The sequence below is a fragment of the Miscanthus floridulus genome, chromosome 19, assembly GCF_019320115.1.
Source record: "Miscanthus floridulus cultivar M001 chromosome 19, ASM1932011v1, whole genome shotgun sequence".
Classification (NCBI taxonomy): Eukaryota; Viridiplantae; Streptophyta; class Magnoliopsida; order Poales; family Poaceae; genus Miscanthus; species Miscanthus floridulus.
The window spans coordinates 32,537,312-32,554,714 of NC_089598.1; the positions used below are offsets into that span (position 1 = coordinate 32,537,312).

The 17,403-nt window shown below is 49.4% G+C and overlaps 1 protein-coding gene across 1 annotated transcript; it reads right to left on the bottom strand.

Moving 5' to 3' along the window:
* Positions 1–10,943: 10,943 nt before the first annotated feature.
* LOC136525846 (uncharacterized) lies at positions 10,944–11,291 on the bottom strand. The gene has a single exon (XM_066518697.1). The coding sequence runs from the start codon at positions 11,289–11,291 to the stop codon at positions 10,944–10,946; it is 348 nt and encodes a 115-aa protein (XP_066374794.1).
* Between the last annotated feature and the right edge of the window lie 6,112 nt (positions 11,292–17,403).

Genomic DNA, 17,403 nt, shown 5'->3' on the forward strand with positions numbered 1-17,403 from the left:
GGTACAATACGTATTTATTATACTTGTAATAACGCCATGAGACCATAAAAATCCGGGAGAGAATAGCCTGACTACTTGTGAGTTTTTGCAATGCGAAAACTAGAATTTTGCCACCAGAATTGGAGTATGATGCATGGGCAGGCAGTTCCGGCCGGTCGTCTGATCCTGATCCGAGAGACAACACTGCAGTAGCACTCACACTGCTGCTACGTACGGTACGGCTGCGGCGTACTACGCTTTGGCCTGATTTGCATGCGGGACCACACGGGCACGCGTGCGGGACTGCGCTGGCTGGGGCAATGCTTGTTGCTTGGCCGTCCGTCCATCCGTGACGTGCCTTGCGCCGCCTCTCCTCCCCGGCCTGGCCTGCCGTCGCCATTGCTACTGTGCATGCATGTTGCAGCATATATTGGCATCTAGTCATCTACTGCACCGCGGTGCTATTACCAGATGCATTGCTAACCGATGAACCAATGATTGTTATGATGTAGCGCGGCATGGTTCCGCCATAGCTGCTGCTTCTTTGAGATATAAGCTGTTGATAGTCTCGGGAGTCATGGCTTGGGAACACGTATATATATGGAGAACGGAGAATAAGAATACTAGCACCAATCGTGCGCGCTCCGCTGCACGGGCCGAGGTTGAAACAGTAACATAAAAGCAGCTAAACAGTAAGAAGCTGTGGAGGTACACAGTGGTGCATAAACGGTACGGATATTTTTCAACAGGCCGAATCCATTTAGAGGTGTTCAGATCTGGTCGTATTCGAGTCTAGATATTCAACATCAATACCGTATTCGTATTCGAATACTCAAATCATATATTTATGATGTCGATATCCAATCGTATCCTATCCGACATGGTTGATACTATTTATATTCGAATTCGAATCCGGACAGAAATATAAAAATAAATATAATATTAATGATATCCGTTCGTATTCGATCTGTTTTCCTTATGATCCCTGCTAGTGGTAAAGTGCTCGAGTACAAACATGACATACCGTAGATGCTTGTCATTATTCGTCGCAACTCAGCCGGGTATAGACGTATGGTGGCGTTGTGCACATCGAGGCTGCTGTTCTAACGATTGGTGCTCGACGTGGTTCGGGATGGACAACCTTGAACACACCTTTGGTGTGTTTGTTTCCTCATCAACTGTTAGCCTGATTAGAATTTTAGCCTGGGCACTTTAGCCTATTTCTACCAAGCTAATTTCTAATTATTTGGTTGTCTGTGTTGACTAAGTCTGGCTAATCTCAGAGTGTGTCTGTTTGTTTGTTTTGATAGAGTCACGTCTTCTAACATTAGTTTCGTTACCGCTTTGAGGCATTTCGTCCAAGAAGCGGTGGGCATCCTCGACGAGGACGGCACAAGGCAGCAGGAAGGCGAGCATCGCCACGAGCAAAGCACAAGGCAGCAGGAAGGCGAGCATCGCCACGAGCAAGGCAAGCACGACGAGCACGGTGAGCACGGCAACACCACGGCGAGCACAGCAAGACCAAGGCGGGCACGGCGGCACCACAAAGCGAGCACGAGCGAGCAGGGCGGGCACCTCCGCTCGAATCACTGGCGGCGTCGTTGTCCTCAACTCGAAACGCGTCAGGAGCCAGAGATCTGGAAGGAGCTCGCTGCCGTTGGCATCGTCCTTCACCTGCAGCAGCCTGGCCTCAGCCTTCCCCTCGCCGCCCACGAGCACGACCTCCACGGCGGCCTCCTTGGTCGTGCTCCACTCCGCGGCGGCGAACAGGCACGCCGCCACGCAGCACAGGGAGGTGGAGGCCATCAGCGGCAGGAAGAAGGCCGCAGCTCGCGGGAACGCCGCGGCGCCGCAGAGGAGCGCACCGAGTGCGGCCACGGCGGACGATGTCGTCGAAGAGGACGCGCCGGCGAGGGAATGGTAGCACGCCCGCAGCTGCAGCTCCACGGCGCAAAGCTTGTCGTGGACCGCTCTGCGCAGAGCGTGGCAGCTGTGGTGACGAGTCTGCGAGCAGCAATAGCTGTGCTGTGCTTGATGAAGAGAGTTTGCAAGCGAAGTGATGGTGCGGTGATTCGTCCTCCTCCGCGTGCGGTGTAGCCGTCCGGTAGGTGAGGGGAAGGGCGGTGACACTGCTACACGAATTTTAACTGAAACAGGCATTTTAGTTTAACCGACACGGTTGGCTAGGACGGTAACACTACTGCATAAAGTTTAACCGAGACAACATTTTAGCTTAACCGAGGCAGATAAGCCAACCGCCTCAGCACAAAGGTCATGGCCTCGGTTAATAGATTAACCGTGGCGAGCAACATAAGCTAACTGCCTTGGTCTCGTAACGCGCCCGCCTTGCTTAAGATTTTAACCGAGGCGGTTGAATAAAGACGCCCGTATCGGTTAAGATTTTAACCAATACGGTTTTTTATTACTTGGTCGCTCGGTTAATAATTTTCAGATTAAAAAAAAAAAGCTTTTCAAATTAGAATTTAAAATTTCGCTAATGAAAACATAGATAAAGCAGAAAATAGATGACAAACATATATTACATTCATTCTCGTTCGACGAACCGACATTAAGTTGTTACATTAGTGATGTCTTCATCATTGTTTCACAAACACAAATCATTCATACATCAGCAACTAAGGTCATTCATACATATCATTTTTTATCGAAAAAGAGGTCCGGGAGAATGTAATCCGAGATTCGTAACTTGGTGCTTCAGTTTCTGATCCTATCGAACTTCAGATCCTGCGCAAACTCGCTTTCCCGGTTGAAGAACGTATTCCCTTCATGCGCGCTCTCTGTGACAAACTTACATATGTCTGCTATTGTTTGTCTGAAGTCTTGGTCGACCTTCTCCCTTCGCCACCATCCTTGTGCTTTCTTGAGCTGCCGCCAGCTGCTGCTAAATCTGCTGCACGTCCTCAGGTACTCGCAAATGTAGAATCCACATAGAACTGAGCCATAGGGTTGTTTAGCGTACTGCATGATGTATAATACACAATCATTAGAGCATATATAATAAACAATCAGTAGGAGTAGTAGAACTAGTAGTAGTGAGTAGAGTAGAGTAAAGTAGAGTAGAGTAGAGTAATAGTACTAGTAGAAGGAGGAGTAGTAGTAGGAGTACTAGAGTAGAGTAGAGTACTAGGTGTAGTATTAGGAGAAGAGCAGTAGTAGTAGTATTGGTACTTACCGGGAACTCACCTCTGAGTTTTAGTTTCGTGCCATTCTTAATCTTCTTCTTCTCAAATCTCTGATCATAACCGTCGGTGTAGAAAGTGACCAACAAGTAAATATTTATAGTTTTGCCGCACGTTGTGATCGGAGGTGGCCTAGCACTCAATGACACAGGGTTTATACTGGTTCAGGCAACGTGCCCTACATCCAGTTTGAGTCGGACAGTGACTTTATTCCTGAGCCCAGGTGCTCGAAGTTTGCAGTGGGGTTACAAACGAGAAGGAGAAAGATGGGGTGCGCGAGTGGTCCGGTTGGCTCTGGTCGGAAGGGCCGAGAGTGACAGGAGTTCCTCTATGAGCTAAGTGTTCAAGCGTGTGCTTGAGGTCCGAACCTAGCGGTTCTGTGGTTGTGAGCTAGTGAACTTGATCGATCTGGATTAGCTTGTAGGAACTTGAATCAACTGAGTCTCTTGGGAGAGAGCGCATCCCCTTTTATAGATGAATGGGATGGCCTTACAACTGAGAGGGAGAGAGTTCGTATGCTTCTAAGTCTTGTTGCCCATCCCGGCGGGTACAGGAGGATGGTAGGCACCCACAATACTGTTGGATGTCGGTTATATGGGGGAGGTTACGTCGTCTTGTTTTGGGTATGGCAGATGTCGGCACCTGCATATATTATTGATGCCTAGAGGCATGTGAGGAGTTTCACCACGTTCACTCGATACGGTAAATCCCGGCGCCCACAACATTGTCGATGCCCAGAGGCATGTGGGGGGCCTTACCGTATGGGAGTTAACGGCGCCCACAATACTGTAGAGGAAAATGTCGGTGCCTATAATACTATTTGTGTCAGGGTGGTTGCAGAGTACTGTTACTGCAAGTGACAGGGTACGGTCCCTGGTATCATGGTTTGACTTGAGCGCCTTGCCCTGCTTTCTCCGTTCGTTCCCTAATCCTTTCCGGGTGGGCGTCCCCGATCGGTTGGTCCTAGTCAGCTCTGGTTGCGCTAGTAGGAGAAGAGCAGCGAGCAGGGTCTTTGCATACCCCGGTCAGAGATGTGGGGTCAGAGTCGGAGGTAGTGCTTTGCCAGGCCTTTCGGTCGGAGAGACCGTCCGGAGGCGGCTGGAGACCGAAGTGAGCGCTCTGGTCGGAGAGGTGGGCTGGAGTCGACAAGCGAGCATTGTTCCTGCTCGGACAGACCTTTTGGTCGGTGAATGGACCACCCTTCTGGCCTATTGTTTTAGACTCTTGGGCTGGCCCATGAGTTGCGCGCTGTCTACTTGGGCCGAGCCTTTGCGGGGAAGCCGGTCTGTGAGGGACCCCGGGTTTATGAACCCAACAGGAGCCCTCGAGCCCCCGGGCGATTTAGGTAGAATCATCCGGTGGATTTTTGTCTCGACGGTGGGTGCACACGAGCGTACCCACGGGTGTAGCCCCTGAGACCCCGGGCGGTTCGGGCAGAACCGTCTGGGGGTTTTCTGTGTTGTTAGCGGGGGAGGTTTTTGTTTCGTCGGTGGGTGCACGCGAGCACACCCTTGGGTGTAGCCCTCGGGCGGTTTGGGCAGAATCGTCTGGGTGTTTTGTTTAGCGGGCGTGTGTGCGTGTTTTTCAGTCGAGATGGAGTTTGTTTAACCAAGGCGTCGTTGTGTAGCCGAGGTGGTCAGTTGTTTTTTTAGGGATGGGGTGAGACGGAGCTCGTGGATCCTGGCATCGATGCGCGCCGTGGGATCGAGCGAGGCAGTTAGTTTTTTTAGGGATCGAACAAGACAGATCTTGTGGATCCTACCGTCGGTGCATGCTGTGGGATCGGGCGAGGCAGTTAGTTTTTTAGGGATCAGATGAGACAGAGCTTGCGGATCCTGGCATCGGTGCACGCCATGGGATTGGGCGAGTCAGAGTCGTGGATCTAGGCCTTGGTGTGGCCTGCGCAACTAAGGCAGTTAGTTAGTTAGTTTGGGATCGGGCGAGCCGAAGCTCGTGTATCCTGATGGGGCGAGTTCGGGGTCGCAGACCCAGGTGTTTTTGGAGCACAGTCGGAGCGTAGCCAGATGGGGCAAGTTCGGGGTCGTAGACCTGGGTGTTTTTGGAGCGCAGTTGAAGCGTAGCCGGATGGGGCGAGTTTGGGGTCACAAACCCGGGTGTTTTTGGAGCGCAGTCGGAGCGTAGCCAGATGGAGCGAGTTCGGGGTCACAGACCCAGTCGTTTTTGTGTCTTGAGCCCCTGAGCCCTGTCGGGACTTAGTAGGGGTTGGTGTGAGTTTGTGTGTGTTACCCCGTCCTCGGTTCCTCACAACCGGAGGGGCTAAGTTTTTGTCGCTTGTCCCAATCGCTCAGGCTCGAGTGACGTGCTCGGTGTGTTCGCTAATAGGTATGATCGAGTGGAATCCGGGTCTATCGTTTGTGATGGGGTCGGCATAGCCCTCTTGTGACATTCCACTGCTCCTTTACCTGCAACCCGATAGATGCCTGGGTCATTTTTGAGACCGACCCGGGTGGCCTAACGGTCTCCCCTCGATGGAGATTCTATAGGCTTGGCAAGAGGTTCAGGATCGAACAAGAAGGTTGAGATGACCCTATCTGCTAGACTAGGCTAGAGCCGCATGGGGCTAATCTATGTTTTTCTCCCCTAGCTCTGTTGGTTGCTCATGTCGAATGAGGCAACCAGCGCTTTGTGACACAACACAAAGCGTTGTGATGCATTTTGCTGCACATGCGATGCTTAGTTCTCGAGCCCCCAAGCGGTTTAGGGCCCGAATCATCTGGGAGGCATGGGTGAATGGAATGAATGCGCGTATGGATGTAGGAAATGATTATAAAGAAATAGAGGGGGTTGGTAGTGTTTACCTTGATGACTTAAGTGACGGGGTTTGGAAAGCTTCAGTCAGAAACATCCGACTGAGACCCGTGCTTATCGTTCATGACAGAGTCGGCATGGCCTACATGGGGCATCCCTTCGCTTCCTACCTGTCTCTCGGTATGTTTTTCTGAGCCGTTCGATCGACTTAGGAAGCCCAATGGTCTCTCCCAGTGGAGATCCTGCTTTGGGTTTTTCCAAGTCCCGCCTAGGGGTACAGAGAGCTGCCTGCGTGTGGTGACATTTTGGTTTTCATGCCCAGTCATGCGATAGTGGTGGGCCATACCCATGCCACGTTTCGTCTCACCAGGCAGCGTTCCGTCTGACCCGGTGTCATTCCATCGGCTAGCGTGCGTCCTATCGGTTAGGGTGTGTCCCATTGTTTCCCATCCGCATTGAATGGGGGAAGGGAGAGAGTTTTTTGCTCTGATCTTTTGCCCCTCTTCGGCTGACACGTTTCTTCCTTAAATAGGTGGAGGGAGAGGGCTCTCCGTCGTAGTCCTTTGCCTATTCTCCAACTATTGTCTCTCCTCCTTCCTCTTCCTCTTCGAGAGTGCCTGTATGCCACAGCGGTTCCTAAGTGAGAGAGGGGGTGAGCGAGGGGGAGGACTTATAGATCCTTTTGTGAATCCGTAGTGCGATGTCGAGCTGAAGGCTGCTCGGGGTGGTGATAGATTCATCTGCGAGGCCTTCTTTGGGATGGAGCCATGTGTGGACTTTCTCCAGTGGATCTTCACCGGGCGAGTCTTGTCAGGGGGAAGTTGCTCAGGATCATGTTGGTGGAGGGTTCCACGCCTATAGCTGCTCAGGTTAGCCAGTTCATAAAGTTTGATGAGATCTCTTCTAGCCATGGCGGCCGTACCTTGGTAGCAGCATCCCTGACTAGGAGCTACCTCGACTGCATGAGAAGGTCAGGAGCTCCAAGCTCTTGTGCTGAGCATCTATGGGTGCGATGCCCTTGAGGTACCCATTACGCTCGCCAAAGTCAAGGGAGCAAAACCAGGTGGGTCCCTTGAGGTACCCGTTGTGCTCGTTGAAGTCGAGGGAGCAGAACCAGGCGAGGCCCCAGTGGAGGTGGTTATGTCTGGCAGCGTTCAGGCGATGTTGTTGAGCGGCCATAGTAGTATTTGGAGTAGCAGTAGAAAATGTAATAGCTGAGTTTGTGGGTGAGTCCCTGTGTGAATAGTTTTTTATATCAATGAATACATCAGTACTGTTTTTTATAGAATCACTATCTGTTCCTTGTTTTCATCCTAGCATATCTTTTGTTTTTGTCCTTTCTTTTTCGTACCTGCCCGTTAGTTTCATAGGCTGCAGCTTTTTTAAGAGCCTAGGCATGGCCTGCGGGGCTTGGCTGCTTGTAACCGTAGGTCGTGGTGGGGTGCGTTCGGTAAGGAGTAAGAACAAAAGTTATGTTGGGCAATCAAAGGAAAAGGAATGCGCTTCCGTTCAGGGATGAAGTTGTTTACCATGTGACAGTAAAAAAGATAGTAAAAATGAGAGGTAGTATTCAGTATTGTACCCTTATGGAGCCCCCGAGCGATATAGGATGAAAGTGTTCGGGCTGGGTTGCTTTTACAGGGGCAAGTGTTGACTAAAAAGCGGTTAGACCAAATTTAGGGGGAAAACAACGTAGTTGTTCAATGTTCCAAGTGTTGGTGAGAACGTTGCCGTTGTTGTCCTCCAGTCGATAGGTGCCCGGTCGGATTACTTCGGTCATCGTACAGGGCCCTTCCCATGGTGGAGAGAGCTTGTGTTTTTCCTTCGTTGATTGGGTCCTCTAGAGTACGAGATCGCCGACTTCGAGTATCCTCCCTCTGATCTTCCTTTCATGGTACCTGCAGAGGGTTTGTTGGTAGTGAGCGGAGCGGATGACGGTAGTCTCATGGGCCTCTTCGAGTAGGTCGACTACGTCTTGTTGAGCCTCCACGGCTCGGTCGTGGTTGAAAGCCTTCACTCTTGGGGCGCCATTGTCGAGGTCGAAGGGCAGCACTACCTCAGCTCCGTAGGCCAGGAAGAAAGGTGTGAACCCTATCGATCAGTTTGGGGTCGTTCTTAGGCTCCAGAGGATCGCTAGGACCTCTGCAACCCATCGCTTGGCGTACTTGTTGAGTCGGTCGAAGATGCATGACTTAAGTCCTTGGAGGACCATGCCGTTGGCACATTCGATCTAACCGTTAGTTCATGGATGTCCGACCGAGGCCTAGTCGATCCTAATGTCGTATCCATCGCTAAAGTCTAGGAATTTCTTTCCGGTAAAGTTAGTCCCATGGTCAGTGATGATATAGTTAGGAACGCCGAACTGGTAGATGATGTCGAGGAAGAATTTGACTGCCACCTCTGAGTAGATGTTGGTAATGGGCTTGGCCTCTATCCACTTGGTGAACTTGTCGACTGCTACGAGTAGGTGAGTGAAGCCGCTTGGGCCCTTTTTGAGGGGCCCCACCATGTCGAGGCCCCAGACCATGAATGGCCAGGTGATGGGGATGGTTCGGAGCTCCTGTGCCGGCATATGGGTTTGCCGAGCATAGAGCTGGCATCCTTCACACCTATGGATGACCTCCTCTGCATCTCATAGCGCGGTGGGCCAGTAAAAACCTTGGTGAAAGGCTTTTCTGACCAGCGACCTTGGGGCCGCATGATGTCCATAAATCCCGGCATGGACCTCAAGGAGGAGCTGCTTCCCCTGGCTAGTGGGGACACACTTCATGAGCACTCCTGATGAACTTCGTTTGTAGAGCTCATCACTGAGCGCGACGAAGGTCTTGGCGCGTCAAGTGATCCATTGGGCTTTAGTCCTTTTAGGTGGGAGAACCTCCTCAAGGAGGTAGGCGAGTAGTGGCACTCACCAGTCGGTTTGATCGAGTGCCAATACAGCGATGTTTGTAGGTGACATCATCATGGAGGTACTGGGATCGGAGCCCCCAAGCACTAGCTTGGCGTTGGGGTTGAAGCCCCTGGGTGTTGGCTTAGCATTGGGGTCAGAGCCCTCGAGTGTCGGCTGGGCATCGGGGTGTGTCTAGATCAGACCTTCCAGGATGCGGGCGGATGGCTCATGGATGTCGTTGATGAAGACCCCACTTGGTGATGCATCCCTCCTGGCAGCCAATTTTACAAGAAAATCGACGGCATCATTGTCCCTTCGAGGGATGTGATGTAGCTCAATCCCCTAGAATTTGTCCTCAAACTTGTGCACCTCTTGGTAGCATGCTGCCATGAGGGGGCTTTTGCAGAAGTACTCCTTCATGACCTGATCAACGAGCTCTGAGTCGCCGTGAAAACATAGAGTCGCGTAGCACCAAGCTCGATGGCGATGCGTAGTCTGTTGATGAGGGCCTTGTACTCCGCGGCGTCGTTTGAGGCTGAAAAGTGGAGGCGGATGGCATAGTAGAGCCTACTCCTGTCCGAGGAGATCAGAACCACTCCAGCCCCTGAGCTGGGTGCCATTATGGACCCATCGAAGTACATTATCCAGTACTCATGGGTGACGTCTAGGGTCGGTAGCTGTACCTCTATCCATTCGGCGACAAAATCCATAAGAGCCTCAGATTTAATGGCGGTACGGGGTACGTACCACATGTCATGGCCCATGAGTTTGAGTGCCCACTTAGAGATTCATCCCATGGCATCGTGGTTGCGGATGATGTCCCCGAGTGGGTATGAAGTGATGACCGCGACTTCGTGGTCGGTGAAGTAGTGCAGGAGCTTTCGGGTCACATCAGCACGACGTATAGGAGTTTTTGCACCTAGGGGTACTGGACCTTGGGGTCAGTGAGTACTTCGCCAATGAAGTATACAGGCCGCTAGACCTTAAGTTGGTGTCCTAGCTCCTCCCTTTCGACGACCAGCGCGGCGCTTACCACATGGTTGTTGGCCGCAATGTAGAGGAGAAGGGGTTCTCCTCGTTCGGGAGTGATGAGGATTGGGGCTGATGTTAGGGACGCTTTGAGGCTCTCTAGGGCCTACTGGGCTTCCTTAGTCCAGATGAAAGTGTCCATCTTTTTTAGGAGCTTGTAGAGTGGCATCCCCATTCGTCGAGTCGGGTGATGAATCGACTTAGGGCAGCCAGACAGCCGGTGAGCCTTTGCACGCCCTTGACGTTGCATATGGGACCCATTGTTGGAGATGGCCGTGATTTTTTTGGGGTTGGCCTCGATGCCATGCTCAGACACAATGTATCCTAGCAGCTTCCCCTTTGGAACCCTGAAAACACATTTTTTGGGATTCAGCCTGATGTTGAACCTTCGGAGGTTCATCAACGTTGCGGCCAAGTTTGCAATCAGGTCATAGTCTTGAGCTATTTTGACCACTATGTCATCAACATAGACGGCGATCGTTGGTCTTGGCCGCTCGGTTTGGTCAGGCTGATCGAGCGGGTTGATTTGTTCGGCGAAGCATTGCTGCATGCACCTTTGGTAGGTGGCACCAGCGTTCTTCAAGCCAAATGGCATGGTTACATAGCAGTACGAACCATACGGGGTGATGAACATGGTTGCAAGCTGATCAGACTCTTTCATTGTGATCTGGTGATAGCCTGAGTAGGCATCTAGAAAGGAGAGGATCTTGTAGCCTGAGGTGGAGTTGACTATCTAGTCTATGTGCAACAAAGGAAAGTGATCCTTCGGACATGCTTTGTTGAGGCCAGTATAGTCAACGCATTTCTCCACTTCCTGGTCTTCTTTTTTAACAAGAATAGGATTAGCAAGCCAGACAGAGTGGAATACCTCTCTGATGAATCTAGCTACTAAGAGTTTGGCGATCTCTTCACCTATGGCCCTGCGCCTCTCATGGTCGAAGCAACGCAGGCACTGCTTGGTGGGCTTCGAGCCCAGGATGAGGCATAGTGCGTGCTCGGTGACCCCTCGTGGTATGCCCGGCATGTCAGAAGGCTGCCATGCAAAGACATCGCGGTTGTCGCACAGGAAATCAATGAGCTCATGTTCCTATTTGGCTAGGAGCTAGGTCGGTGGGGTCGATTCCCACTGCCTTGGTTTCCTCGAGCGGTCGGAAGGCCGACGAGGAGGTTGGTTTGTTGCAGTCTAGGACTGCCAGGATCAATGATTCCTTGAGCCGTGGGAGCTCGAACAAGTTGATGACCGCAGTGGCAAGTTCATAGTGCTCATGGTCGCACGTGAAGGCGTGCGAGAAGGCGCTGCTCACGGTGATGATGTCGTTCGGTCCTGGCATCTTCAGCTTGAGGAAGGTGTGGTTGGGGATTGCCATGAATTTGGCATAGCATGGCCGCCCCAAGATGGCATGGTAGGATCCAAGAAAGTCCACCATTTCGAAGGTGAGAACCTCCGAGCGGAAGTTGGCTCGGCTACCGAACGTGACGGGCAAGTTGATCTGCCTGAGCGGGTATGCCTACGCTCCCAGGATCACTCCATGGAAGGGAGAGCCCGCCAGGTGGAGCTCCAATTGGGGGATGCACATGGTGTCGAGGGTGTCGACGTAGAGGATGTTGAGGCCGCTGCCTCCGTCCATCAGCACCTTGGTGAGGTGCTTCTTGCAAATGATAGGATCGATGATGAGCGGGTAGCGTCCCGGTCTCATGACATGGGAGGGATGGTCCCTCTGATCGAAGGTGATTGGAGATTCCAACCAGCTAAGAAAGGAGGGGACGGCCGTCTCAGCGGCCATGCCTCCCTATAGCGTACCTTGTGCTGGCGCTTGGACCAAATGATGTCAGATCCACCAAAGATCATGATGCATTCATCGGCATTTGGGAACCCATCTCCGTCCTTGCCCGCCATGCCTCCTTTCTTGGCTGTCGCCACTTTGTCGTCCCCTTCTTTTGGCCCACCAGCCTATCATAGAAAATGTTTGAGGAGCTCACAGTCCTTGTAGAGGTGTTTGACGGGGTAGGTGTGGTTGGTGCATGGGCTATCTATGAGTTTGTTGAAGTGGTCAGGTAGGCCCTGTTGGGGCTGCTTGCCCGTGCGGTCAGTTGCGGCAACCAACGCGATGTTGTCCAGTCGGCATCGGTCCTTTTTGTTCTTCTTGCCCCTCTATGTGGAGGGGCCCTCATCTTGGTCCATGCGCTTGGCCTTGCCTTTGTCTCGGCCTCCATTGAAGACCTCTCCGACCGCTTCCTCATCGAAGTCGTGGTTAGTGGCAACATTGAGCAGGTCACGGGTGGTACAGGGCTTCAGGCATCCAATCTTGTGGATTAGGGACTCGCAGGTCGTCCCAAAGAGGAACGTGCTGATGATGTCCGCATCGATGACATCAGGGAGGGAGTTGCATCGTTGAGAGAACCTATAGATGTAGTCCCGTAGGGATTCGCTGGGCTCCTGCTGGCAACTCTTGAGGTCCCAGGAGTTCCTAGTGTGGACATACATCCCCTAGAAATTTCCGACGAAGACCCTCTTGAGGTCCTCCCAGTCGCGGATGCTGTCATGTGGGAGGAATTCAAGCCATGCCCGAACATGTTCCCCCACATAGATGGGGAGATATTGAATGATGAAATAGTCATCATGCACCCCTCCGGCTTGGCAGGTGAGCCGAAAATCTTTGGGCCAAATACCGGGGTTTATCTCCCCGGTGTACTTGGTGATGTTGGTGGGCGGTCAGAAGCGTTGTGGGAACGGTGCTCTCTAGATCCGCCGGTCAAAGGCCCGTGGCCCTAGACCCTTAGGGCTAGGACTCCGGTTGTCCGGTCGGTGACCGTGCCTAGGGCATGTTTCACCGCTCCCCTCGATGGTTCGGCCAGGATCCATGTCACCTGCTCTTGCCGCCGCCCGGTGGACATCATCATTGTGCCGGGCCCGATGCCGGTTGCTAGTGCTTTCTTGATAGATTGCTTGCCATCATCACTAGAGTCATCACTATCCGAAGAGCCATCACTATCCCAAGTGACCACATATCCTCCACCCTTCTTCTTTTGAAAGGTCATCCTCTTCTCCTTCTTTTCTTTCTTGTCCTTCTTGTGCTTCTTCTTCTCATCCTTCTTCTTCTCATCCTCATCATTGTCACTATTGTAGGGACAATCCACTACAACGTGATCGAGGCTCTTGCAATTTTAGCATCTTCTCACATATTCTTTGCTTTTTGTGTGATCTCTTCTCTTTCTTGCACCATAGCCCTTCTTTTTCATGAATTTGCCCATCTTGTGCACAAATAGAGCCATGGCTTCATCATCAATGTCACTAAGATCCTCATCATCACTTGATTCTTTCTTGGACTTGCCCTTGTTCTTGGATCATGAGCTAGCCTTGAATGCTACACTCTTCTTCTTCTTCTTGTCTTTGTCTTCTTTCTTATCATCCTTGTCAACCCCTTCCCTTTCCACATAGTATGTCTCTTGTGTCATGACATCACCTAGTACTTGGTTAGGAGTAATCTCTTTCAATCCTCCTCTTATGATAAGCAATCTCAACATCTCAAATCTTGGAGGTAGGCACATCAAGAACCGATGAGAAACATCATCATCCTTGATCTTATCTCCCAAAGCCTTCAAGTCATTAACAATTACTTGCAACCGATGGAACATCTCTAGAATGCTCTCATCATCCTTCATCTTGAAGCTTGTCAACTTATCTTTGAGGATGTACAACTTGGCACTCTTCACCGCCGGTGTGCCCTCATATGTTTCCTCCAATCTCCTCCATACCTCATTAGCTCTTTCACAATCCTTGATTTGCTGAAACACCTTGGAATTAATGGCATTGTATATGGTGTTGAGAGCCATTGTATTGCATTGCTTGTTGGTCTTGTCTAGGTTGGTGGGATTGTCGGGATCAATGACAGCATAGTCATTCTCGGTCACATCCCATACTTGATTATTGATTGAACCAAGATACATCCTCATCTTTCTCTTCCAATAATCACATCATGTGCCATCAAAGAATGGTGGTTTGCCCCCACATGGTTGAACACAACTTGAGCCATAATTTGACACCAGGGTTGTTAAGCCTTCAATCAAATGGTGACCACAGCTTTGATACCACTTGAAAGGTCCTAATATGGCTAGAGGGGGGTGAATAGCCTATTTAAAAATCTACAAATCAACTAGAGCAATTTGATTAGTATGACAAATAGTGAAATGCAAACTTGCTCTAGCTCTACAAGGGTTGCAAGCCACCTATCCAATAATTCTAGTTGCAATGATTACTAGGCACATAACTTGCAATGTTACTACTCACTAAGAGCTCTCAATCTTGATACTCTAAAGAGCTCCACTAGATGAACTTAAAATAACAAAGCAAGCTCTCAATTCTAATTACACTAAAGAGCTTGCCACAACTAGTTTGAAAGAATATAAATGAGTGAGTAGGGTGATTATACCGCTGTGTAGAGGAGTGAACCAATCATAAGGTGAATATTAAATCAATCACCGGGAGAATACCAAATGGCAAGAGACAACCAATTTCTCCCAAGGTTCACGTGCTTGCCAACACGCTATGTCTCCGTTGTGTCGACCAACACTTGGTGGTTCGGCGGCTAAGAGGTGTTGCACAAACCTCATCCACACAATTTGGACACCACAAGAACCTACCCACAAGTGAGGTAACTCAATAACATGAGCAATCCACTAGAGTTACCTTTTAGTGCTCCACCGGGGAAGGTACAAATCCCCTCACAATCATCGAAGATGGCCACGAACAATCACCGACTTATGCCAATCCTCCTATGCTGCACCAAGTCGTCTAGGTGGTGCCAACCACCAAGAGCAACAAGTAAATCCTGCAGCAAAACACGAACACCAAGTGCCTCTAGATGCAACCACTCAATTAATGCACTTGGATTCTCTCCCAATCTCATAATGATGATGAAACAATGATGGAGATGAGTGGGAAGGCTTTGGCTAAGCTCACAAGGTTGCTATGTCAATGCAAATGGCCAAGAGAGTGAGCTTGAGCTGGCCATGGGGCTTAAATAGAAGCCCCCACGAAATAGAGTCATTGTACCCCTTCACTGGGCACAACTCAGGGTGATCGGACGCTCCAGTCAGTTCGACCGGACGTAGGACCCCAGTGTCCGGTCGCCCAATGCTTGCCACATGTCATCGGCTTCAAATGCCAATCACCCGATCTCAATGGTCAAGTGATGACCGTACGCATTAGTTAGAAAGTGACCAGACGCAGGACCCCAGTGTCCGATCGTTTCCAGTAAGGTTCCAAATGCGAAATTTCACGACCAGACGCGTCCGGTCATGCTCGACCGGACTCACCCGGCGTCCGGTCACTCAACGTTTTCTCTGTGCGCCTCATGTTAGTGTATGTCAGCACTGACCGGACTCAGACCAAGAGTGTCTGGTCACTTTACACGTCAGCGTCCGATCACAAGACCGAGACTATGTGCTTACTATTGTCACTGACCGGACTCTGAACCCAGCATCCGGTCACTGCACCACCAGCGTCCGGTCACTCTATGAACCCCAGTCTTTTCTATATAGGGCGCCGATGGCACCGTCGGACTGTCCACACTCTACGTGACGGACACTCCGCCGGTGAAGTTTCTAACCCTTGCTCAAATGTGCCAACCACCAAGTGTATCACCTTGTGCACATGTGTTAGCATATTTTCACAAGCATTTTCAAGGGTGTTAGCACTCCACTAGATCCTAAATGCATATGCAATGAGTTAGAGCATCTAGTGGCACTTTGATAACCGCATTTCAATATGAGTTTCACCCCTCTTAATAGTATAGCTATCTAACCTAAATGTGATCACACTCGCTAAGTGTCTTGATCACCGAAACAAAATGGCTCCTACTATTTATACCTTTGCCTTGAGCCTTTTGTTTTTCTCTTTCTTCTTTTCAAGTTCAAGCATTTGATCATCACCATGCCATCACCATCATCATGATCTTTGCCATTGCTTCATCACTTGGAGTAGTGCTACCTATCTCATAATCACTTTGATAAACTAGGTTAGCACTTAGGGTTTCATCAATTAACCAAAACCAAAGTAGAGCTTTCAATCTCCCCCTTTTTGGTAATTGATGACAACCCTTACACAAAGATATGAATTGAGATTTAATTGAATCCATGTTGCTTGCCCAAGCATATTTACCATGTGTAAAAGAATATGGACAAGTTTCATGAACTCCAAATGGTAGCAATTGCTCCCCCTACATATGTGCTAAGAGTTTGGATTGTAGCTTGCACATATGCTTAGATAGGAAATATATGAGACAATTTCTACCGTATGATGCTAAGGTATAAGAGATGGACCTTTGAAGCATGATACCAATTAGAGTGCACCAATATACCATCCTTAGCACCATTAGTAACTATACATACACAAAAACTAGAATACCCCATGAGATCATCATTACAAGCAAGGGTCTAGTTTCCATAAAATGAACATAAGTATAGTTACTTTAGCCTATGCATGCTAGTTTCTCATTTCATCATTCAAGCCTATAACTAGCATACACCATATAAGCATGGATATTGAAATTTAAAACTTGTACCATGCAAGCAAATATATGAAATGCACATTCAAATACAACATACAAGTTTATGAGCTTGCTCCCTCTACTTGTGTGCATTTTTTATTGATCCCCTTACAATATCATTTCATTTGTTTGCTCCTCCTATCTTACTCCTCCTATCTTACTATCTTTGTGAATTTCTCTCCCCCTTTGTCAACAATTAGCACAAAAGGTGAGCTAAAATTATAGATAGGTTGAGGTGAAACCATGTGAAATGAGGATCATTTTCCCAATTTGGTTCAATCGAGATCACTTGCAAAAGATATTTAACTCTGTTTGATCTAAGGACAAGCTTCTTCACACCTCTAAATAAGGGTTATCTTGTACCATGTTGAGTTAAACACTTATAGCTTATTTTCTAGATCAAATACTAGGTTTACAAGCCCACAAACATGTCATATGTTACCACTAGATCATTTCAAACACACAAGCAATATTGGTACCATACAAGCATCAAATTCATTTGATTTTAATGAATGAACCTAGGACATGATAGGAATGACTAGATGCACTAAACAAGTCCTTAGCAATGGATGGATGACATATCAATCAACTTTACCTTGCTTTGCTCAAAGGAGAAGCATGTCATATAATGGGGGGTGCATCAACACATATTTGAGAAATCAAGTATGTTCAATTCATTCCTTAGCTTGCAAAATCTCTTCTCATCAAGTGGCTTGGTGAAGATATCGGCAAGTTGATCTTCGGTGCCCACACTCTCAATGCAAATGTCCCCTTTTTGTTGATGATCTCTTATGAAATGATGGCGGACATCAATATGCTTTGTCCTTGAATGTTGAACCGGGTTGTTGGTGAGCTTTACGGCACTCTCATTATCATATAGCAATGGCACTTGCTTGAATTTAATTCCAAAGTCACTCAAAGTAGCCTTCATCCAAAGTAATTGAGCACAACAACTACCGGCCAAAATATACTCTACTTCTATAGTTGAAAG

Bases quoted from the DNA above. Each gene is read 5' to 3' on its own strand.
- LOC136525846 (XM_066518697.1), bottom strand. From the start codon at position 11,291: ATGGTGGACTTTCTTGGATCCTACCATGCCATCTTGGGGCGGCCATGC.